Source organism: Theropithecus gelada, chromosome 4, assembly GCF_003255815.1.
Source record: "Theropithecus gelada isolate Dixy chromosome 4, Tgel_1.0, whole genome shotgun sequence".
NCBI classification, from domain to species: domain Eukaryota; kingdom Metazoa; phylum Chordata; class Mammalia; order Primates; family Cercopithecidae; genus Theropithecus; species Theropithecus gelada.
Window position 1 is genome coordinate 78,855,019 of NC_037671.1, and position 24,344 is coordinate 78,879,362.

Sequence of the window (24,344 nt, forward strand, 5' to 3'; positions counted from 1 at the left end):
GAGATTGCTTGAGGTCCACTCCAGACCCTGTTTGCCTGGGTAACAGCAGCAGAGGCTGCAGAAGATAGAATATTTCTGAACAGCAAGTGTACCTGTCTGATTCTTGCTTTGGAAGCTTCCTCTCAGGGGTGTACTCCACCCTGTGAGGTGTGGGGTGTCAGACTGCCCCTAGTGGGGGATGTCTCCCAGTTAGGCTACTCAGGGGTCAGGGACCCGCTTGAGCAGGGAGTCTGTCCCTTCTCAGATCTCAACCTCCGTGTTGGGAGATCCACTGCTCTCTTCAAAGCTGTCAGACAGAGTCGTTTGCGTCTGCAGAGGTGTCTGCTGCTTTGTTATTGTTTTCTGTGCCCTGCCCCCAGAGGTGGAGTCTACAGAGACAGGCAGGTTTCCTTGAGCTGCTGTGAGCTCCACCCAGTTCGAGCTTCCCAGCAGCTTTGTTTACCTACTTAAGCCTCAGCAATGGCGGGCGCCCCTCCCCCAGCCTCGCTGCTGCCTTGCCGGTAGATCACAGACTGCTGTAATAGCAATGAGGGAGGCTCCGTGGGTGTGGGACCCCCCCGGCCAGGTGTGGGATATGATCTCCTGGTGTGCCTGTTTGCTCAAAGCGCAGTATTGGGGTGGGAGTTACCCGATTCTCCAGGTGTTGTGTGTCTCAGTTCCCCTGGCTAGGAAAAGGGATTCCCTTCCCCCTTGCGCTTCTCAGGTGAGGCAATGCCTCGCCCTGCTTCAGCTCTCGCTGGTCGGGCTGCAGCAGCTGACCAGTACCGATCGTCCGGCACTCCCCAGTGAGATGAACCCAGTACCTCAGTTGAAAATGCCGAAATCACCGGTCTTCTGTGTCGCTGGCGCTGGGAGTTGAAGACTGGAGCTGCTCCTATTCGGCCATCTTGCTCGAGAATATCAAGTGTGCTTATTTTCTTTCCCTTTTGGTGAAAGCTAGAAAAAGGATTGATGGTATATCCTCTGACATCACCACAGAATATTTCAAGGGAATCCAATGTTCCCTCCATTTAAAAAGCTCTAGGTCTGTGTACTGGACCAAGAATGGGAATTGGTGAGGGGCTGTTTCTCTCATTGTAATGACTCAAGTCAGGCCAGTGTTTACCAGATTAGTCAGTTATACTAATCAAGAAGGACCTTAGTCTACCTATTTCAGTCCTCAGGACATCACAATAAATTGGCCACCACCATAGACACCCATAGGCCAAGCCATTCTAATAACAACTCTGGCTCTTTTGCCCATGACTGTAATCACGTCTATTTTGTCTCTGGTATTTAAATACTGCCATTTGGCCTCTGCCAATCTGATACTGTAATTCCCGCTGAAATTGAAATTAAGGAACTCATTTTAGGGACAGCTTCCTCCCTCTGTCATCATCCCAATCTATAGAAAGTAACCACTACAGAATTTTCCAAGGATGCTGGTGGAACTTTCCAATAGATATCTCAAACTAGAGAGGGGCTAGTCAACTGAGTCACACAAGGTAGATCTTCTTCAACATTCCTGACTCCATTAAGTCTCTGGAGTCTTTCCTCCATATTATTCCAAAGAATTTCTAACATATATCTGAGTTTAATACAGGCTGCCACTGAGTCCCTATTTCAGTTGAACAACTGAAAAACCAGTAAAGCTGCTCCTCACTGTTGAGTTATGTCCTCAAAATAAGAATTTTTGATAATACATAAGAACCGTATCAATAATTTCAGTTTATTCTAAAGAAATGTTTCTCCCTGCCTTAACATCCTGAGAACCTATTCCTATGCCTTCCTGCAAATGAAAATTAGCCAAATCCTATCATTCCAACTGCCTCCTCCCAGGATAGATTTTGTATTTGTTCTCCTGGGGCATGCTGCAATCTAATTCTCTTTGCAGATCTGATGGCACTGAAAAGGGAGAAGGCAGGCATAAAGAGGATCAGCATCCCTTCAGAAGGTAACTACCTTGGTTGAGGTCATTATAGAATCTCAAGCAACAAAGGACTAATGCCATGTGACAGGGAGGAGAGACTGCTTTTATGAACAGGCATATTCAAAGCAATTTAAAGATTCATGTTCTCAGGTTCATCCACATCTACCCAAATATCCCCATTCTGTTTCTTTAGGTCCCATCCTTTCATGATCAATGCCACAAATTTCACATAGGAAACCACTGAGACTGTGAACTCAAATTGTAATTCTGCAACCCAAAGGAGCAAACTTTGAATCTTGTTTTAAGGCATTTTAAGTCTGCAGCTATGATATATAAAAGGGTCTCTTGAGGGGTGGTCATAGAAGTTCTCTGCAACTTTTTCCTTGCCCTGAGCCAAGAATTTAAAATAAGAGCAAATACTCTTTCTGTAAGCTCTTCAGTGCAATAGGAAGCAACCCTTCCACTCAAGTTTTCTCTATTTCTCATTTGCACCACAATAGTGCAATGCAGCAGCCAGTCTGTCAAAGGCTTGTCTTCAATAGCTATTCTATCCTATGTGGCCATATGTGATCATTTAGCTATTTGCTTCATGGAAAACAGTATCCCATTTCCCAGTGGTCATGAAGTTACCACTGCCTATAAACAACTAAGTCAGATAACCAATCTCATATTATATTTAAAAGTCGATTTCTTGATCAAATTTTGGTACTGAATACTGCGTTAGGTAAGGTTCATCACATGTAATAGATACCACTCAAGGTATTCAAGCAGAAAATCCTTAATTTTTTTTTTTTTTTTTATTATTCAGGCAGTTTATTAAACATTACCTATAGAATATTATGATCTGTATTTTACATAAGTTAAAAAATGATTTATTAATATTCATAACAACTGCTCCATTCAGGAGTACTAGAACTCAACATTAAGCCCAACTCTATTTTCAGACCAACCATGCAACTTTAGATCAGAGGACACATGGGACTTTGCATCTTAATTCCTAAATTTACAGTCAAAGACATCTTCAGAAATAAGTATTATGAATTCAATCAGAATCTAAGTTCTTAAGGCAAATAGCTATAAAACAGAAGAATCCTTAGTTTCTCATCTTCTAAAAACAGCTTCACAAATCATTTGGACAATCAGCCTAATGGTAGATAGAAACTGCATTTCCCAAAGCCAGTCTTTTTGAGAAATGACTAAACAGCACTTGTTGTTGAAGACAGCAATAAAGCCTGAACCTGACACTCAAGCTTTGGTACAAGATCAGTTTTCTGGCTTGGACTGGTCAGGAGTCACTTCACTCAGAATCTTCATTAGTGATTTTAAGCGAGTGTGCGTTAGCACTATCTTCTCTTTCAGCTCTGCAATCTTTTCTGATAGAGATACATTGTGAATATCCATCTCTGATGCATTTACTATGGCTTTTGTTTTTAAGAGATAGCACACCATTTTGTCACTGGAAAGGCAGAAGTGACCTCTCAAGGCAGCCAGGGCAGCATGGGTAGAATACAGATGGAAACCAATGGGAATCCCACAGGAACCACAGAATAAAAGGTTGTAAGTACTGCCTTTGAGTGAACCTTCAATGCCAACTAGGAAGGGCGCTTCCAAAACGACGTTATTTGTAACTCTGGAGAAGACCACGGCCCCAAGGGACCGCGACAGGTCCCAGGCGAGGTGCACCGAGTCGGCGAGCACGGCGTGGCATTGTGCCGAAAATCCTTAATTTAAAAGAGTAGATGCTTACAAAATTATTGGTAACTCGGAGGAATAAAAGTCAGGAGGCTATCCTTAGTCTTTAGCTTCAAATTCATTCAACCACATCTGTCATAAGTGCCGTCACCATTAGCACTGTCTGTATTCATAAAATTGATGCCAAGATAGTGGAACATGTTATCCAACTGTTTCCAACACTTTTGTCTGTAGGTGCCCACTTACATAATTGTGCTACTACAGAAAGGTGACACCCACCTCCTTCAGCCTTTGTAAAATTTCACGAGTGCCTCACATTGACAAAACCTAAATTTACGAGGGGATCACATGGGAATCTGAGAAATATAATTTTTAGTTCCCCAAACTCTGTAATACTGAAGGAGGGGAGAATGAGAACATATCAAAGGGAAAGGAATGGATTCATAGTGCTCATAAACATCTAGTACACTAACCTAAAGATGATGCTTATTTCTGAAGTAGTTAATATTTAGAGTAGACTTGAGGATGTAAACTCCAAATCTCAACTTTAATGATAAAGTAGAAATGTGTTACCCAAATTCAGCTGGCTGCTGTTTTTCCTCATGAGTTCCCAAATTACTTTTATTTCTGGAGGAAAGATTAGGTACCACTTTACAAGGGCTGGCAGTAATAATTCAAGCATAAAAACAAATGTTGAATAAATACAGCTTTGAAGAGCAGCTTTTATTTTGTGATCAGGTTTTATAACATTTTTACTGAGATCTGAAATCACAATATATTGGAAACCTAACTGTATTACGTACAACTGATAAATCCTAACTATATAATAAGCTTATAAACATTGTAAATGTATTTCATCCCCAGATTTATTAATTAGAACACAAGCCACACTCTCAGGTGAGGTGAGACTGTTGCTAACATAATGCTATCTATCGTACAAGATTCAATCTATCCACCCTCCAATTACCAAATAGCTAACTAATCATTATTCTTGCAAGACTGGTTCTTAGAACAGCTTCCTCACAGGGAGGAGAAACTCAGTTGAAATATAATGCATCATGAATGACAAAGAAGGGATTTCAACTGGATGCTTTCCTTTTTCTCCATGGCAAATTCAAGGAAAATAAAATTTAACTGAGAAAAGGAACAATCTGACTGGCTTCTCTAAAATTACAGAAAAGGGATTCAGGAATACCTAAAGACTGACAAAGTACATGGAATATGTATATAGACTGATGAAATAGTTATTCTTTATAACAATCTTGTATTTAAATTGAGAAATAATAATTTCAAGATCCTATGTTTTTAGAAATAGCCATATTATCTAAACCTTTCAAGATTTTTTGTATTTAGTATGGCTTTTAATTTGGACATATTGTGTATAGATGTTCAAAAGCAACATGACCTTCTGATAGTTGCATTATAATTAGATATTAAGTGATGTGTTTCAGTGTGCACTTGCTCCCTCTGAAAGGAGATACTACTTTATGAACACATTCCCTGGGATAACCTCATGTATGAGAATGGAAAAAAAAAAATCAAAATCTAAGTTCAGTTTCTATTTAAGACCAGATGGGTCTCCAGGGAAGAAATGTATGAAGAAAAATTTGCTCATGTATATTGATGTGTAAACATGTTTTATGTGGTAAATTGAAAAAGACAAGAAAAAAAAAGGAAAAAAACAACAGCCTAATTAAAAGAAAAAGAAGAAAGTTTAATTTCTCAAAGGAAACAGCAAAACCTACATTTCTAAGTCTGAAAGAACACCAAGAGGTGACTCATAGCATCCCCATTAATCATCTAAAGACAGCTCTGGATCCTCTTCTGCTAAGTCACAAGGCTCCTCCAGTGATACATTCTAAAATCTTACAGTCTTCATGTGGCAGTGGTTCTATATATCAATTATTTTAGATTTAGGTTTCTTAATCTTCTCCAGGATTCACAGCCTGCTATGAAAACAAATTCAAAAGGATCTGTGCCTTTCAATTCACAGCTGTGCCTTCCCCTCTGTAATTTATAGGCAAACTAAGTTCTAACACTTATATGATTTGTAGTATTTTGAAACAAAATATTAGGTTGGTACAAAAATACTACAAAAAAAGAATCCATTTCTACTTCTCTTCCTTTTCACAAATATTCTTGTCATTCACAAGTTATCTGCCTCAAATACAAAAGACTAAGCATGGACTCTAAATTACACCACTCACAAGGACTTGCTTTCTAAGGTCACTTGCCAAAATTACTTGCACGCTGAGTGGCAGGTGACCAATCTCCTTCAGCAGGTTTTATGATTACTGCTCAGATACTGTGTGCCTGTGTACACAGCTCAGTATCACAGACTCTCACCTCTGCTGCCCTATTTACCATCCAGAAAGATGCTGAAATCTGCCATCCAGGTCCATGCTGAACAGGCCAGCCAGCACACATCGTGGATAGCTGTAGCTGTTTTTTTCTTAGTAAGCACAGTGTTATGAGTACAGCTGGCTGAGATTATGGCTATAACAAGGAAAGAACTGGGAGAGTGTGAACTCTCCAGTGTGGTGTCTCATTCTGAAGGTGACAGAGATTCAAAAGTTCTGCTCCAATAGTCAATATATAGCATCTGACTTGTATTGTCAAATAGATAATACAACAAAAATCACTTATACTTCTATATTCTTTCTTATTTACAGGGTAGCTGAGTTGCATATATGAAACAAGCCTGTAAATTAAAATATTCCTAATAAACTAAAAACACTGCTAGATTCCATGTTCTAAAGTACAAACATAATGATCCATGTTAAAATATTTTTGAATACCTTGAAAGGATGCATAGCAAAAGAGAGAAAGAGAATGAATTAATAATATTAAAACTAAAACTAGTCATCAGTTAGTTTCCACCAGCATAACAATCAAGAGTAACAGACTTGGGAGGCCAAGGCAGGAGGATTGCTTAAGGCGAGTTCAAGACCAGCCTGGGTAACATAGTGAAATCACATTTCTACCAAAAAAAAAAAAAAGGAAAAAGTAACAAAGGAAAGAGAAAGAGCTACAGTCATCTATTATAGAGGAAAACTCACATGTCTCAGGTATTTCTAGTTATTGTAAGTATTCAACAAATTCCCTGTCTTCTATGTAAGAAAATGTTACTTTAGTTAGTGATAAAGTTTTACCGAGTAGGAGACACAAACTTTATTCATCAGTTTTTAGGTATCAGGCATGCAACATATCTGTGATAATAGATAAATTATGAAAGCTATTGGAAAAGGCTGTATTTATGACATCTTAAAACCATCTTCTATAAAGAAACTTACAGTAAGAACTGAATGATTTAAATGGAATACAAGAACTTCCCCATTTATGTTAAGAATAATTTAGAAGAAAATGGTATGTTTTATGTCTGAATGAAAAGCTCTTCCAAAAGCAACTAGTTTTTAAAGTAAAAATATGCTACTATAGAAAATAAGCTTTTTACCAGAAATTGTAGATACCCAAGTTCTAGTTTGATTGTTTTTCTATATAGGAAATTGCAGCAGAAAACAATTTAGAATGAACTAAATCAAATAAACATCTAGCAGACAGTTTACATTATAATAAACTGATTAACAAAAAAAAAATCATTTTTTCCACAGCAGAAGTATATTTATTGTGCTGAAATCAGGTAGCAGGGAATGAATAGTTCTTGGGAACCAGCACAGAATGTTCACAAAGATTTACAAATCTCTAGTAATTACACACTGAGCAACAAAACAAAGGTGTTGAATCCTCTTAGATCAAACTACTTTATATGTTGCAAATTTTCTGTAATTCTCATGACTGCATGCCTTTGGGGAAAAAGTGTTTAATTTTAATGCACAATAAATATGTTATAGCTTACAAAATATTCTGAAATAATTTGTACAAACAGCATACATCCTTCACATGCAGCTTTGACATGTTGTTGATACTTAGAGATATTCATGCTTTTATTGGTCACATTTTGTCTTTCTGTAGTAATCCCTTTGCAACATTCCTTAAAAAATTAACCTATGTAGTAAGACATGGTACAAATTCTTTCCTATTTTATTTCCAGTTGTTCACTTATATTACATGAAATACTTCATCTGTAAATAGGAAATTGAATGTCATAGTTCTGACTACTCTCACTTTTATTCATTTTGTGTTTTAACAACACCTTGTAACATTAAGCATTGAATTTAACAATCTTTAGCACCAAGGAGTCAAGAATATTGCACCAAAATGGGTTTATACTTCATACCTAGTTAATAAATAAGATCTTGCAACTTAGTCACAAGGAAAACGTTACTCCAAAATTAAACACATTGAAAGAGAAGAATAGTTTCACAGAAATGTTTGGTGTATGCTATTTGTCATAAAAGCAAAAAACAACACTAGAGGATTTGAAAGTTAATATTAAAATTTACATTAGAAGACTCCTTGATTTTTTAATTAAAATTTATTTAATTTTAAATGTTCTTTCCAACAGAAGAGGTAGGTATATTTCCACATATGAAAAATCAGTAACAGCCATAAATCAAAACAAGGAAAGCCTGATAAAAATCAACATATTCTAACAGCACATAAATGTAACTATCTTATGATGTTACTAATAAACACGAGTTGTTTCATGTTTCAAACAGACAATAATTTTAATTTTTATATATTTCAGCTAGTAACAGGAGTATTCAAATGCTGCCTTTTCATCACAAAAAACTGTTTCCCCACAGTGATTTGTGCGAGTCATGGTGATCTCTGAGTCACCAGACAAGACTTTACTGCAATTCTTTCTTATTTTCACCAACACCATCATCATCAAGCCTCTAAGATTCTACAGAGATCCGATTTTAAAAATTACAACCAAAAGTATAGTCTGACTAGAGGTGGAGAGATTTGACCATTCTGGTCAGCAAATGAACTCAAATGTGCAAGTTAAATGTATACACATGTCCAGCTTTGGACAAGAAAATGTAACACCACTGATTTCAGTCCGTAGATAATTAGTAATTTGTCAAAATAATTCATAAAGACTGTTTCTGTGATCGTCTAAAATTCAGACCGAAGAATGAATGACTGTAAGATACACATGAAAAATCTCATCCTGTAGACAACTGGATGATGTGAACAGGGGGAGAATCTCCAAAGTCACATAATGATTGCTTTGGTCTGCAGAATATCAAGGCTAATTTTTAAAAAAATGTTTAAAATAAAAACTTCATAAATAAAACATCTGGGTATGGTATTAACACTTTACTCGGTCTAAGAGTTACTAGGACATAGAGCACATTTGTCTTTTCTCCCCACCCCCAAGCTCTCCTTTGCTTCTGTCTTCCCTGAAATTTTATATGACATGGGAGTTTTTCCTCACTGCCAACAACAGTTAAGGCCCAGTTCAATTTAATCTCCTTTTGCTTTTCCATTTTTCTGCTTTTTTCCATTTTCTATCACGAGTTGTTTTTCTGATTTGCTCACACCATTTGCTGAAATACCATTCATGGCTGTTTTTCCAGTTTTTGGTTTCTTAGGCTCTTTGTATGTCCGAATGTAGAAGTTAAGAAAGAGAAATATGAAGCTGATTGCGTAGGCAATTAGAGCCCAGTGCATCCATTTGGGGAAGGGGCAGTCAGTGTAAAGAGACAGTGCTGTGTGCCCAATGGTCACATGGAATTGAACCTGAAAAACAGAAATGACAGCACAAAACATTTAATCTGAATTGTAAACAACTTTTAACAACATCAGCATCTTCTACATAGCTATCACAGGCCCAAATTTTGCCACACTGTGCAAAATTTATTGTTTTCTGGCTCCCATGGCTAGCTCTTTCTCATTCACACCTCAAATGCCATCTCCTCAGTAAGGGCTTTCTGACAAGACTTCAATTTCAATTGGCCCTCCCAATCCCATTAACCAAAGAGCTTTTTGCATTTTTTTTTAAGGAGAATTATAACTATTTGAAATTGTCTTTTGTATTTGTTATTTCTTTATTGCCTATCTTTCCACCAGAATATGACTCCAGAAGGCAGGGCTTTGTCTTGCCCATCAGTGATTCTTGAGTCCTCAGCACAGCATCAGGATCAAGGAACATGTGTTGAATAATGTTATCTGATGAAAGGGAATCAATGGCCTAGGAGAGTAAAATAATAGTATTGTAGGCTCTTCAATTTTGTTTTCCTCCCACATTTTAGATTGGTTTCCATCAAATATCAAAATAGCTCATTTATTTCTTACAGATAGTAGGCAGGTAAATTTTTATTTGAATGAACACTATCCTTCAAAAACTAACATTTTGATGGCCGGGTGTGATGACTTATGCCTATAATCCTGGCACTTTGGGAGGCCAAGGCCGGTGGATCAACTGAGGTCAGGAGTTCAAGACCAGCCTGGTCAACATGGTAAAACCCTGTTTCTACTAAAATATAAAAAATTAGCCGGGCGTGGTGGTCTATGCCTGTAATCCCAGTTACTCGGGAGGCTGAAGCAGGAGAATTGCTTGAACCCGGGAGGTGGAAGCTGCAGTGAGCCCAGATTGCACCATTGTACTCCAGCTTAGGCAATAAGAGCAAAACTCTGTCTCCATATCCCCGCCAAAAAAAAAAAAAAAAAAAAAAAAAAAAAAGATAAAAGCAATATTTGGATAAAATGTAGTAGATATTTCAGAATAAATACAAAAAGAATCACTTTCAACTTTAAAAATTTTTTAAAGGAAAAAAGCCAAAAGTGAGATGATTAAAATGAAATAGATTCTGATGTATCAATAAATGAATGGGTCAAGACATAATGTTAAGAAGGGTTAATTTTTTATACAATTAACTTATATGACTGACTGTTGTGAGAACTTCTGGCTTGGAAATACAAATTCAACATCCTGTTTGAAATGGACAATTGTGGTTTCTCTTTTCAGGACAGCATTGTCCTTAAAATATTAATTGTTGATTAAAACAATCAGTATTACTTATTTTAAATATTATTAAAATAATGTATGCCATGTAAGCTAAAAATTTATATCATATTAAACAACTTTTATAATTTTCCTTGGCAAATATTTAAATTTGAAGAACTTTTGGTTTCACAATGGTTTTTAGAAGCTGCATCACCCAAAAGGGTGTGTATAAGGGTGTGATTGGGTATGGCGTCACTCAAGGAGAGGCAGGTGTAGGCTCCAACAAAACAGATAGGACTAATTCACACGATTTTGATCACCTCTTCATTTTCTTGGGTCCATTTACTACTTACTGAGAGAAATGAATTACACAAACTGTGTTAACAGCTTTTACACAAAAACTGGAGGAAGCTTCCTGTACCACTTTGGTTACAAATGAATCCTTCACACCCAGCATTTCCCAAAAGTTGTGCTTCCTGTTTGGTTAGCCAGCTGTTTAGCAACTTAAAGCAGAGATGAATAATATTTCCAAATGTGATTCCACTGATAAAATTGTGCACATGCTATGATTAAAGCAAATTATAATAAATTCTAAAGCTTGAAAAATAGTTACCAGGTTGGCTTTGAATTTCCAGTTTGATTACAGGCCAATGCCTAGCATCTGAAAGATACACTAATGCACACACTCAGATTGCCACAAGCAGTCTTACTAGGGGGATGTGCTGAAAACTGTCTGGACTAAAGACTACCATTTGAAAATATCTGTCTCTGCTCTCTTAAGGACAGTGTTTTAGAGAACTACAAGGAGTTCACTTGTCCCTATTTCCTTCCTTTGCCCCACCCCTTCCTTGGCTATGTGCTTTCTTTTCAGCTGTATAGTCTAAATATATGAGCTATGTTAAAGACTGAAAAATGAAATAAAAAACAAAATTTTTAAGCAAGGACAACAAGAAGAGAGATAATAAAATTTTAAGTTAAGAAAATCACCTGAGGGGAAAACTACATATTATTTTTCTATTCAGACATAAATCTACATACTTTGTAGCATGCTTAGATCTTTAATCATCCTTTCCACAAATATGTTTAGACAATGTTTTCCTTAGAGAAGTGCTATGTCTAGTCTTTTAAGGATATTAGAAAAACAAAGACTTGCTGGGACCAACAAGTCTATAAATAAGTCGGCTGGAGTCAAGTGGGCCTAATTGCAATATAACTAGAGGATAAAGTTAATTTCATAATAGAAAATTGTCTAAAATGACTTTGCACTTTAAAATTAATCAAATTTAAACAATTTCAGTATTTTCCCAGAAGAAACTTTGGAAGCATTTAACTCACCAGTTGCAACATAGTCAGGTATCGTTTCCACCAAAGATATTTCTGAATCCATGGGCCAAATGCAGCTAACCCATAGTATGAGTACATAATCACATGGATAAAGGAATTCATCTGGGCTCCAAAAAATGCTTTAGAAAAACAACAGGTAATTACCAGATACAGAAAATTTTATTAAGCAGTAAGCCACTGAGATATACAATAAATGAATACACAGTATTTTTTAATATTTAATATTGAGTACAGATTAGGAATGAAAAATATAAAGTAGTACTAATAAAAAAGTTTTCCCTTCAGATTAAGCTAGATATTTTTAAAGTTTAGATTTGAGGTTTTACCATATAAATAAAAATGTATGTTCAAATGCAAAGGACTTTCAAAGTGGTAGGTTTTCAAATGGGGTACTCCAGTGAGCTTAAATAGGCCCAAATGTAGAACTGTTGCCTATGTTACTTTTAATTCTACTATTCTTGCCTTTAGATGTGCCAATATACATATCTATAACAAAACAGCACTTATTTCTTAGGTTTCCAAATAGTTTAAAATATAACAGCATTACACATATTGAATAATTCATTTAATATAGATAAATCTACAGAGCTATTCCAGTCAGTCGAAATCAATGACATTCTTTCTCTTCAGAATATTAATTAAATCAAGGTATAGATGTAATAATAAATTAATTTTGTCATAAAGTGATCTAAGTGTTCAGTTCAGATTTACTAATTTTCTTTTAAAATTACAGAGGTTGCCTTTAACTGTATTGTTTTAAGGTTGGCCCCAATAATATATGTATTAATTTCTAAGCTGCCAATTATCATAATATGACAATGAAAGCAGGAAGGTGAACTATACTATAATGACTTGTACCCTGGATCCTCCTCAGAGGAATCATCTGCATCAATCTCAACAAAGTGAATCATCCTTAATCTACAGGCATCTGAAAAGATTAGGAGGCAGATCTTGGCCAAACTATGAATTTAGATCCTCTTTAACATTAACAAGGCCATATAAAATTTCCTTTGAATAAGAACCAACAAGACCTATACAGGCTGAGTATCCCATATCCAAAATGCTCAGGACCAGATGTGTTTCTGATTTCAGATTTTTTTAAACTTTGGAATATTTGCATAGACATAATGAGGTGTCCTGGGGATAGGACTCAGGTCTAAATCCAAAACTTCACATACACCTTATACATGTATCCTGAAGGTAATTTTATAAAATTTTAAAGTAATTTTATGGGTGAAACAAAGTTCGTGTACTCTGAACATCAGCAAGCAAAGATGTCACTATCTTAGCCACCCATGTGGACATTGTCTGCGGTTGTTTGGCATCAATATTATGCTGTACACAGAAAAAGGCTAAGAGGGTCTTTTTTTTCCCTCAGGTATACTGAATAAAGTGTGTTGTGCACTTGTGTTTTGACTGTGACCCATCACATGAGGCCAGGTGTGTAATTTTCCACTTGTAGTATCATGCTGGTGCTCAAAAAGTTTTGAATTTTGGAGCATTTGGATTTCAGATGTTTGGATTAGGGATGTTCAATCTGTATTAGAGCAGGAGTGAGCTATGGGCCAAGATGGAAATCTTCAGATTTGAGGGGTTGTGTCTTGGTATTCTTTGGATCAGAACTACTAGTCCCGTTCCCCATCAAAATATTGTTTTCTACCTTTAGTCTTGGTTTATGCTTACCTCTGGGGCAAATCTTTAGGTATTAAAGTAGTCACAGATAAAAAGCTAAAGTTACACTTGCCTCAAATTTTTTAAAAATGAAATGATGGCTGGGTGCGGCGGCTCATGCCTGTAATCCCAGCACTATGGGAGGCCGAGGCAGGCGGATCACAAGGTCAAGAGATCGAGACCATCCTGACCAACATGGTGAAACCCCGTCTCTACTAAAAATACAAAAAATTAGCTAGGCGTGGTGGTGTGTGCCTGTAGCCCCAGTTACTCAGGAGGCTGAGGCAGGAGAATCGCTGGAACCCAGGAGGCGGAGGCTGCAGTGAGCTGAGATCATGCTACTGAACTCCAGCCTGGAGACAGAGCGAGACTCCATCTCAAAAAAAAAAAAAAGAAAAAAAGAAAGAAAAAACAAAAAGAAATAAACATGGAAATGATTAATCACGAAAGCAAGTTAAATGGTAGATCAAGTCAAAGTCCTAGGTTCTCATTGCTTTCCACTGAACACATAGATGCAATTAAACGCAAGCAGTATATTCCTGAAAATGCTCACCTTGTCCTCCTGCAACCCACTTAATTCCAATCCACCACAAGGTAAACATCGTACAGTGATGATACACATGAAGGAAAGAAACTTGGTTGTTTTTCTTTCTCAGAATAAAAAACACTGTGTCCAAATACTCAACTCCTTTAGAAACAAAGTACCACCACAGAGCAGCAGCTATCTGTAAAAAGGGAAAGCGTGTTATAAACACCAAAATGACACTATTGTATGGATTTATACTCATTGTAAGTAAATTCAAAATAAATATTTGTATATTGCACAAAATGTACAAGGCATGGAATCATTTATGCCTAAGTAGTTTTGAAAAACCTAAGCATCTCTCCATGGGAAAAAAATAGAAAATAAAGAGTCCAAAGCTCTGTCTATACAGTGCTAATAAGTTAGAGAACATTTTCTGTCTGTTCCAGAGGTAGATGTCACATAGTGTCAAACTGCTGAATACAGAGCTGGAAGTACATTCAGACTGCTATGCTTTTCAACTGGGTAGAGGAACTGAGATGTTGACTTTGTAAAATGAGTTTAGTTGTTCATGCTCAGCCTACATTATACCTCAGAAAAACGTGCAAGTAAGTTCATGTAGCAATTGGTCTCTGCAAGTGTCTGCCTGTCCGCCCACCCTCTCCCCTCACCTCCTCCTGCCTGCGCGCCCCACCCCCTCACCGCACCAACATGTGCAACAACATAAATATCCAATCACAGCAGTTTGTATTAGGTATTAAAATATTTAAAATAATAAATGGGAATGAACAAACAAATATTTCCCAGGTCATAAATATAATCCTGCTTACATGAATAAGTCTTTTCTTTTCCTGGGCTCTAATTAAGTCACCAGATGGTGCAGAAAGATTACATTACATGCTGAGATTAAGGATCCAGTGAGAGGTGACCTCTGTATGTTTTAAAATGTTTTACAAGAATCCTACTACAATAAAAACCAAAACTTAATTTTTTATGTCAAGTATTTTCTATGATAAGCATCCTATGTATAAATAACAAATAAGGCAGTACATAACTAAAATCTATTTATAAGCTTTTGTGTGTTAGGGCCCTGTCAGATTCATTCACAGACGGGCTTAGGTGTTTTAGAGTTGAAGGATCCCTTTGTATTTCATACCTGCACCTGGTATACGTCATGAGATTTTTGTTTGTTTTGGCTTTTGCATTTGAAAAACAAAATTATAATTTCGAAGTGTGGGGAAAGAAGAAACAGAAAGCATATAAGAAACGAAGTATTTACAAACTGAGAATTATTTACTGGATTTACTTGAAAAATATCGTTAAAAATGATATGAATTGGTGGAAAATAAGCTTGAAATAGCTAACTACTCCCAGTAACACTACAGTTAATATTCACTATTATATTAGTTCTTTAAAATAAAGTAACTATCACCATTTTGGCATAGTAACCTGTAACTAAAAGGAAAGACATAATCACTTACTTTTCCTCCATCTGGACCTCCACATTTGCCATAATTCACATAAAATAATAACAAATAATAAGTCTCCTTAGTTTGCAAACTGCACTAGGTATCTTTAAATAAGCTACACCAAAAGTGATACTTCTTGGCTACATAACAATGAATACAAAAATGAGTCTCTCCATAAAATATTCACTCTATTGCATCCCATATTAGAGAGGAGAAGAGAGCACGAGCAAGATTCCAAATGAAATCTGTTGCAAATCTCAGGTTCTTTATCCTCCTAGATTACAGTTCTCATAATAGCTCATTTTTTAAAGACTTGAAAGTTTACCTCTGTAAGCGAGAGTGGTATTTTTAACCTTTATCCTAAAAATAGTAATATGTTGCCCCATCTAAGGGTTTTTCTATGCCTACTCCCAGAAGTCAGTCAGTCAAACACTTCTCCCTGTTCCCTTCCCTACAGCAAGCAAGAAGTCAGCTCTCCAACTGAAGAGATTCTTTGGCAACAGTTATCAGAAGAAAATTTTTCATAGCCAATACATCTAGAGAGGAGCCTCTCTCATTTTCTCCCAGTCACATCCAGGTTTTATTTCCTCCTTAGTCATTTGTTTACATGGCTGCTGTCTGCCTCATCACCCTCACTAGAATGCCAGCCCCACAAAGGCAGGGCTTTTCAGCTCGTCCCCAGTGCCCCTCACAATACCAACAAATAGTAGATGCTCAATCCATTATTTAATGAATAAATAAAACCAACATGACAACCAAACCGGTGATTTTTCATCAGTCCATAAGTCTTCTAATAGGGAAATGAAGATATGTACATAACATGGTTAAGTACATTAAAGCAATTTGGTCTCCAGTCTTGATGAATACTGATATTTATATAGTGTCCACTCCCCATGGCAGGAAACTGTTTTTCTCAAGGGAAGTCACTGGATATTATTACTACATATACTATAGGTAACATAACACATGTTATGTTTTATATGTAATTTCTAGTATGAACCACAGTATATAAGAAGAGCTCAATAAATACTTAATAGAATAAGGTAATCTGTTGTTTCTTTCGCTTAAATTAATGTTAATTTTACTCATGTAAGTGAATGGAAAACAAAATATAACATCTTGTTACTAGCGGTTTATTTTTCAGCAAATATAATAATAAACTGAGTTTATGCCTATACAAATTGTTCTATGCTTAATTTCCTAAACATTCCACACTTCACAAAACATTTACTTTTCCTCACTTTCCTTTTTTTTTTTCTTTTTTTGAGATGGAGTCTCACTCTGTTGCCCAGGCTGGAGTGCAGTGGCCAGATCTCAGCTCACTGAAAGCTCCGCCTTCCAGGTTCACGTCATTCTCCTGCCTCAGCCTCCTGAGTAGCTGGGACTACAGGCGCCTGCCACCTCGCCCGGCTAGTTTTTTGTATTTTTTAGTAGAGACAGGGTTTCACCGTGCTAGCCAGGATGGTCTCGATCTCCTGACCTCATGATCCACCTGTCTCAGCCTCCTAAAGTGCTGGGATTACAGGCTTGAGCCACCGCACCCGGCCTTTCCTCACTTTCTTAATACATAACTAGGACTCTAAGAGTTTCTATTCTTGCCCAAAAACAAACAAACAAAAATCTAATATAATATCTTTAAAAGAAACATGAGACTTCTTTGCTTTAACAAATACTGCATTCTAGTAATCCAATGCATATTTGCTCATGCTGCAAAATAAAAAACATTCTTGAGATACAAAAACAAATTTTAAATTAAGTACTTTTAAAAAAAGCGTAGTTTTATTGACTCATAACAATCTAGTATAATTTCACTATCATATTAAAGTACTTTTTGCCAGGTGTGGTGGCTCACACCTGTAGTCTCAGCACTTTGGGAGGCTGAGGCAAGAGGATCCCTTGTGGCTAGGAGTTCAAGACCAGCCTGGGCAACATAGCAAGACACTGTCTCTACAAAAAGTAAAAAAAATAGCGAGGCATGGTGGTGCATGCCCGTAGCCCCAGCTACTTGGGAGGCTGAGGCAGAAGGATCAATTGAGCCCAGGAGTTTGAGGCTGCAGAGAGCTATGATCATACCACTGCACTTCAGTCTAGGGGACAGAACAAGAACCTGTCTCTAAATGAATGTTAAAGAACCTGTCTTTAAAAAACTACATTCTACATTTTCACAGATTGGGGCCTATAAAAATCAAACCACTTTTACTGATTAAGAGTATTTTTAATGTACTTACCCTGACTTCATTAACGTTATTAGAATAATCCACACTCTGGCAAATATAGCTATATCCCGCATTATATGATCCCATGAATAACTGGAAAAAGAGTAGTAATATTTGTAGTAAAGTTTTAGTAAATACAGCATTAAAAATACAATTATATTCAAAATGTAGCCTTTCAAATTATTTTAAAAGCAATATTTTCTTTAAAAATTTCAAATGCATTAAAAAATGTCATGCATTCCAATTGCTAGAGGTTACTGTGCATTAATTTGTTCTATAATTAAAATATAAATTAAAAATCACATGTAACTTTTATACTGAATATTGACTCTATCTATTAAATACTTCACAGCATTAAGAGAAATTTTTACTGCTAGGACTCAGATTTTAAAGTTGTCCTACCTTAATTGGTTTCTATGTTTGATGCAGAGTGGTTTGCGTATAACAAATTAGGTACACATATTCAAATAACTTAAAGCGTTTATGAAGTTGAGACTTGAGGCTAAGTTTTCAATTAAAGAAATATTTCTTTTTCGAAGAAGAGTTATTGTTTATTTTCCAGCATTACTAGTCAGTTCTCTGGGATCACATAGAATTTTAATGAGTCTCTTAGGGAACAAATTCTTTATACTTACGCAATTTAAAAAATAGCTGTGTCAATCTAGCCTTTAGAATTTCCTTTGAAAATGTCATGGAGAATTTGCTTGTGCCCAGAAAAGTATATAATGCTTAGTAACAACAGCTATATGGTAGTTAATTCATTTTAATTCCAGCTCCAAATACAACATTACATAAGAGGATTTACATGAAATTGGCATATTTTGATCAGTTACCAAACTGGAAACTACTGAATAAGAATTATAAATAAATAGCTGCTACTGTTTACTGAGTGCATAATACATGCCAAACATTATGCAAAAATTATCTTACTTAAATCTGATAATAACCCGAGATGGCAGGTATTTAAGTGGGGAAAACGAGGCTAAGAAAAGTTAAATAACTTTCAATGCCAGAACCACTAATAAGGGTTCTTTTAGAATCCAGTTGGTCTTATTCAGACTTCCATTTTAAATAACTGCCCTATACTTCATGTTTAATTTTTTTGTTATTCAAAAGTGAAAAGTGTCAAAAATGTACTTTTAGAGTACCTAACAGTTATGTCTGGGTACAATATTACAATGATGGTTTTATACATTCTCATTTTTAAATATCCAATAACCTTGGAAAATTATTAAAGTGATCTGAAAAACATACCTCTCTGAAGATAAAAAAGTTAAGCAAAACCATCCCAAAATTATAGATAATGAGCACTAGACGCATCTGAAAAGGTTCTCGGTCCTTCATCCATTTTGGACCCAGCCACACAAACAGGAGATAAAGAGTGCTTATACTTAGTGTAGGCCAAGGAGACTGCATCAGAGGCCAATTTTCCACACGCTTATCTATAGAGAAAACAAAATACCACAAAATTAATCAATAAATGTTTTATAAAACACACTTTCTAGGAATCAAGATGTTTCAACTTAATTTCCGAATTTGACCAAATATGGATCACTGTCCTTTGAGTCCCAATAAAAAAAGTACATGGTATAAAAACCAAAGAAACAATATGGAATCCTGCAAGTGGCTTTTGAAAATTATGCTTCATTACTTATGTTGTCACACATTATGTTTTACAGAGACCCTGGAGAACAAAAACAAGAAATAAAGCTCACTAAAAACAGAGGTGATTATCTTGGGATGAAAAGTTAATGAAAAACTTCATACACAGAAAATAAATATCTTAAGGAAACATTTGTCTTCCATATTATACATGTGAAATTTCTCAGGGCAGCCTGGAGGCTGCTCTGTGTGTCCACTCCGAAAGCAGGCAAGAATTTAACTGGAGAGGTACAGGGTGATGGTAGCCATTTGCTGATATCTAGAGACACTGAAGACAAGAGTACAGGGCACTGAGAGATTAAGTTAGAGTTCACTACAATTCTATAATGTATTTAAATAGTCACCATGTTCAAGACATTTTTCTAACTTTTTCATTGAAAGCATGCACTTATTTTATTCCCACGAATAACTAACTTGAATGTTTTTCTCTAGAGCTGTAAGTCACATAACTTACATATGTGAAACTATATATAATGCAACACATTATTTTACTTAAAATGAATTGATTGTCCAGCATATTCAAATACGCAACCATAAATCAATTTTACAATGGAATGTTGCCACAAGTAATACATTTCTCAAACAAGAATGATAATGAAATATGGATGGGATTAACAAAAATCTTTTAACATTATAAAAATATGTTAATGTTAATTTTTATATTTCTAAAAGCTAAACAACAGTTATAGGTTGCAAATCTAATTTCTAGTTTATTCTTGGCAATGGAAAACATTTTTACGTCCTATTTTGAGGAAATGATGTATTTTTAAAGTAGTAAAAGAAAATTCAAGTTCTTAGAACCAAACTAAATGAATTTAATTTAATTGTTGATTATAATAACTCCCTATTTAGACTGTCACTTTTACTAAAAGCTGTATATGCAAAATGCTTCTGGATTAGTGAACTAGGTATTAAAATATCTTACTTAAAAAAATGAATCTGTGTCTATATACTGTCAATAAACAATAAGATACAAGATATAAAATATATACTGTCAATAAACAATAAGATACAAGACATAAAACACAATATTTAATCAAATAATTTGCAAAGTCAGGAAATGACACAACAACTATGGTTTTAATGAAATTAGAGTTGTTAAAAAGGTGAGCTATTGCTTGATGACCTGTGATATGGGGAAAAAAAGGTGATAATGACTTGAAAGAAAACCACATATGGGAACCAGGAAAACAGAAAAACTGATTTTATTTCATAGTTTTAAAGGGAGGTCTATTATTCATAGACATTATAGCTATATCACTCAAATCAAATACATTTCAGAGTTAACAATAAACCAATATATTTGAACCATAGGAGAGATAGTAAACCTCTCATAAGGAGGAAATGACTTAAAAGATGGCCCGGCTGACTTTTGTTACAAAGGCATTGTGCCACTAAGGACTTATCAATGACTGTTCACTTTTCTTAATGGCATTTTGTCATTTTATGTTAATTATCATCCTATGACCATATCTTTCTATGCTAAAGGCCCCCCATAAAACACGAGGTGCGCATCTACTTAGGCATTTCTTTTTCTATATTATAGAAAAAAAAGATTTAGACAAACCCCCTATATTATAAAAGAAACATTTAGACAAACTCTCTGTTCTAGGTCACAGAGAAGGAGGTGCTGTGGTATCCTGTTCTTTTTCACAAACTGTAAGGCAGGTGTTGTTTTTCCTATGAGACTTATACAAAGAGCAAAAGTACTCTGATTAACGCCATACTCCACATAACACAGGAAGATAAATTTGTGAGGAGATTTTAATTTCTAACATCACAGATTATCTTTCACCCTTATCACATACAGAATTCCTATTGACTTCAAAGAAAGTTCTGAGTGGCGGGTACAAAAAAAAAAATTAAAGAAATAGGTCCAAAACTCTGCCAGAAATGAAGAGTAAATAAAAGTGCTCATTCTTTTTGATGTGTAGTGTGGTATGCTGTATCTGTATCATTCTCATTCAACAGAGAAATTTAAAGAGAAGACTACCACAGGAGAGAGAGAAAGAGACATTAGTGAGAAGCTGAAGATCTTACAATATGAAACACTAATAGAGGCCAATAGAAGAATAGAAACAGGAAATAACAGAGGAATCAGAGAAAGCACACAAGACCCTACCAGTAAGTAGACTGGATTCTATTTATTTATTTATTTATTTATTTATTTATTTAAGAGATGGCATCTCATTCTATTGTCAGGCTAGAGGGCAGTGGTGCAAACATGGCTCAATGCAGCCTTCACCTCCAGGGCTCAAGTGATCCACCTGCCTCAGCCTCCTGAGTTGCTGGTATCACCAATTAAGAGTAAATAAAAATGCTCATTCTTTTTTATATATAGTGTGGTACACTGTATTGTGCTCTCATTCAACAGAGAATTTCCAAAAGAGAGAAGGAAACAGGCACTAGTAAGAAGCCACCATGACCAGCTGACTGGCTGAGTTCTAACACTGGCTGTGCTACTGTGCACAGGACCTTAGGTGCACAATCTGTCTTCATTTCCTCCATCTATAAAACTGGATGGAAAGTAGGTAAACTAGATTAGTGTTTCCCCAGTTTCAATGAGAAAATGAATCACCAGGTTGGGGGGTGGGTGGGCATGGTAAAAATGCAGATTTTGAGACAGTCTCAAAATCATTTTTACCCATGGTAAAAATGGGTCTGACATGCAGCCCATTTATTTTCTTTTCTTTTTTCTTTTTTGAGACAGTCTCGTTCTGTTGCCTAGGCTGGAGTAAAGTAGCATGATCTCTGTCCACTGCAGGCTCGGCCTCCTGAGCTCAAGCCATCCTCCCACCTCAGACTCCCAAATAGCTGGTACTACAGGCACACACCAACACATCCTACTAATTTTTGTATTTTTTGTAGAGACAGGATTTTGCCATGTTGCCGAGGCTGGTCTCAAATTCCTAAACTCAAGCAATCCATCCATCCTGGCCTCCCAAAGTGTTAGGATTACAGTCGTGAGCCACCATGCTCGGTCCATGCAGCCCATTTCTAAGAAGATTGCATTTTCCAGGAAGCTCTAACTGATGCTATGCCATTACTCCATGGACCATCCCCTTTTGAGCAGTAACAAACTAGATGATCATTTAGGTTTCTTTTAACTTCTGAAAATTGTTACTTTTAAAAATAATTATTAGGAAGAAGAATAGACTAACGGTGATGAAAACTGGATCAAGAAAATTTTAACTGGTCACGGGACGCATTTTGCATGGCCAGAGCACCTGCACATGTTACTATTACATTACAGCACTCATTACACTGTCCAGTGACCTTCTTTTAAGCTGCTTTCTCCCTGAAAAGAGGGGCTGGGTCTTTCATTCTTGTATTGCAAGGCCTATCAAGGTACCTAAAAATATATTTGATGAATAAATAAACGGCAGATAATGTTTTCACATTATTCCTCTATTCTCTATCCTTTCTGCCAAATCCAACAGTATATTTGTTGACATTCAAGGTTTTCTCAGTGTCCAAGAACCCTTCCTATAGCTTTTCCCAGATCCTCCTCTATGTTGGCCTAATAACTTTACCCTCAAGTCAACAACTCATCAACCCAGTATTTAGTGAATATGTGTGCTCTATAAAGCTCAATGATCTTTTACTTCATTCCTTACTCCAGGGGAAAAAAGCAATGCCCTCACTTCTTTGCCCAACAATGCAAGGCATGCATTCATTCAACAACCACTTAACAAATCCCTGTTTTCAGCCTATAAAAGGCCACATTTTACACCACACCCTTTTCAAATTAGCCCTTCTAGTTCGGAAGCGTCAGAGAGCTTTCAAAATTTCAGCCTCCCAGGATGATCATGAAAGCCGTAGTAACTGTCAATCCCTAACCCACAGCATAACAATTCCCAACCTTCTGATAATATTTGGATGAAATTCCTCCATGTCTTTACATGTTATAATACTATACAAGTTATGTTTGTCTTTCTGCATGTATTTGCATTAATATTTCCTTTGGTGCTTCTGATGAGATGCAAATATTCTATATTTCTTTCATATGTTTCCTTTTCCACTAAAAAGGGCTGTGTCACAACAGTACCATACAATGATAGGAAAATTCACCATTACTAACAGTTCCACCTAAGTTTTGAACCAAAAAAATGTTGGGGGACTAAAACAGTAAAGGAAAATCATGAAAACTAATGCTTCATATATTTTATGTAAACTTTAAATATATTAAAGTAAATTATCCATATTTTCATTAACTCAAATGTTTAAATATATATATTAGTATTTTACAGCTAAATTAAAACCTCTAATTCATTTGGGCTATGTACTGAATCCAAATGTAGATTATACATATTAGAGTGACAGGAGATATATTTCTATTATGTTGTCAACATCCTAATCCTACACAGTTATCAGTGGGATTTCACATCATGAATTCATTAGGAAAAAAGACTGAAAAACATCTACTAAAATCCTACCTCTGTTACCACCACCGAAGTCACACCCTGTCGCCAAATAGTACAAAGATCCAAATACGTTTTATGTAGTATTCTTGGGAGTTTCTCTTTAGAAAGTTTTGGTGGGATGGAGGGGGAAACAAAAATGATACAAATATAAATGGACTCTTGTCAACTTGTTTTATCAAATTACTTTCATATTTTATACTATAAATATGCTTATTAACATGTTTGTACCTTCATGTGTTAGTAAATTTGCTCTTATTTTGAGCCTGTTTATTAACAATTTTAAGTCTTTCATGTTGTCAGGTAAACCTTTATCTAAACAAGAATCATAAAATTTTAGATTTAGAAATGATCCCTTTATCTTAAAAATGAGATTCAGAGAGGTCAAGAGACTTGCCACTGCAGGTAAAGCAAGAGCCTCATTTAACCTAGCAGCTGTTGTAGGCACTACTCAATCACCATGTACTTAAATCTTAAGGGAGAAAATTTCCCATTGATTTTTTCTGAATTATAGGTACAAATGCTATATTTTAAGACTGTTCTTTCAAGGGAAAGAAAATAAGAGAGACTTTCAAAAGTTC

The 24,344-nt window shown here is 35.9% G+C and overlaps 1 protein-coding gene and 1 pseudogene across 2 annotated transcripts in view; both read right to left on the bottom strand.

Moving 5' to 3' along the window:
• Positions 1-2,707: 2,707 nt before the first annotated feature.
• Positions 2,708-6,028, bottom strand: LOC112622611 (annotated as a pseudogene). Its single transcript, XR_003119010.1, has 2 exons — positions 5,908-6,028; positions 2,708-3,630 (listed from the first exon to the last, which is right to left on the bottom strand). The product of XR_003119010.1 is annotated as a protein Mis18-beta pseudogene (transcript).
• Positions 6,029-7,199: 1,171 nt separating this feature from the next.
• The window catches only part of ELOVL4 (ELOVL fatty acid elongase 4), a 33,188-nt gene continuing 16,043 nt past the window's right edge, over positions 7,200-24,344 (bottom strand). Inside the window, exons 2-6 of the mRNA XM_025383778.1 lie at positions 18,935-19,122; positions 17,693-17,773; positions 14,026-14,197; positions 11,793-11,920; positions 7,200-9,250 (exon numbers count right to left, since the gene is read on the bottom strand). Of these exons, the coding sequence (XP_025239563.1) occupies positions 8,975-9,250; positions 11,793-11,920; positions 14,026-14,197; positions 17,693-17,773; positions 18,935-19,122 (845 nt within the window). The 3' untranslated portion in view covers positions 7,200-8,974. The remainder of the gene's footprint in view (positions 9,251-11,792; positions 11,921-14,025; positions 14,198-17,692; positions 17,774-18,934; positions 19,123-24,344) is intronic.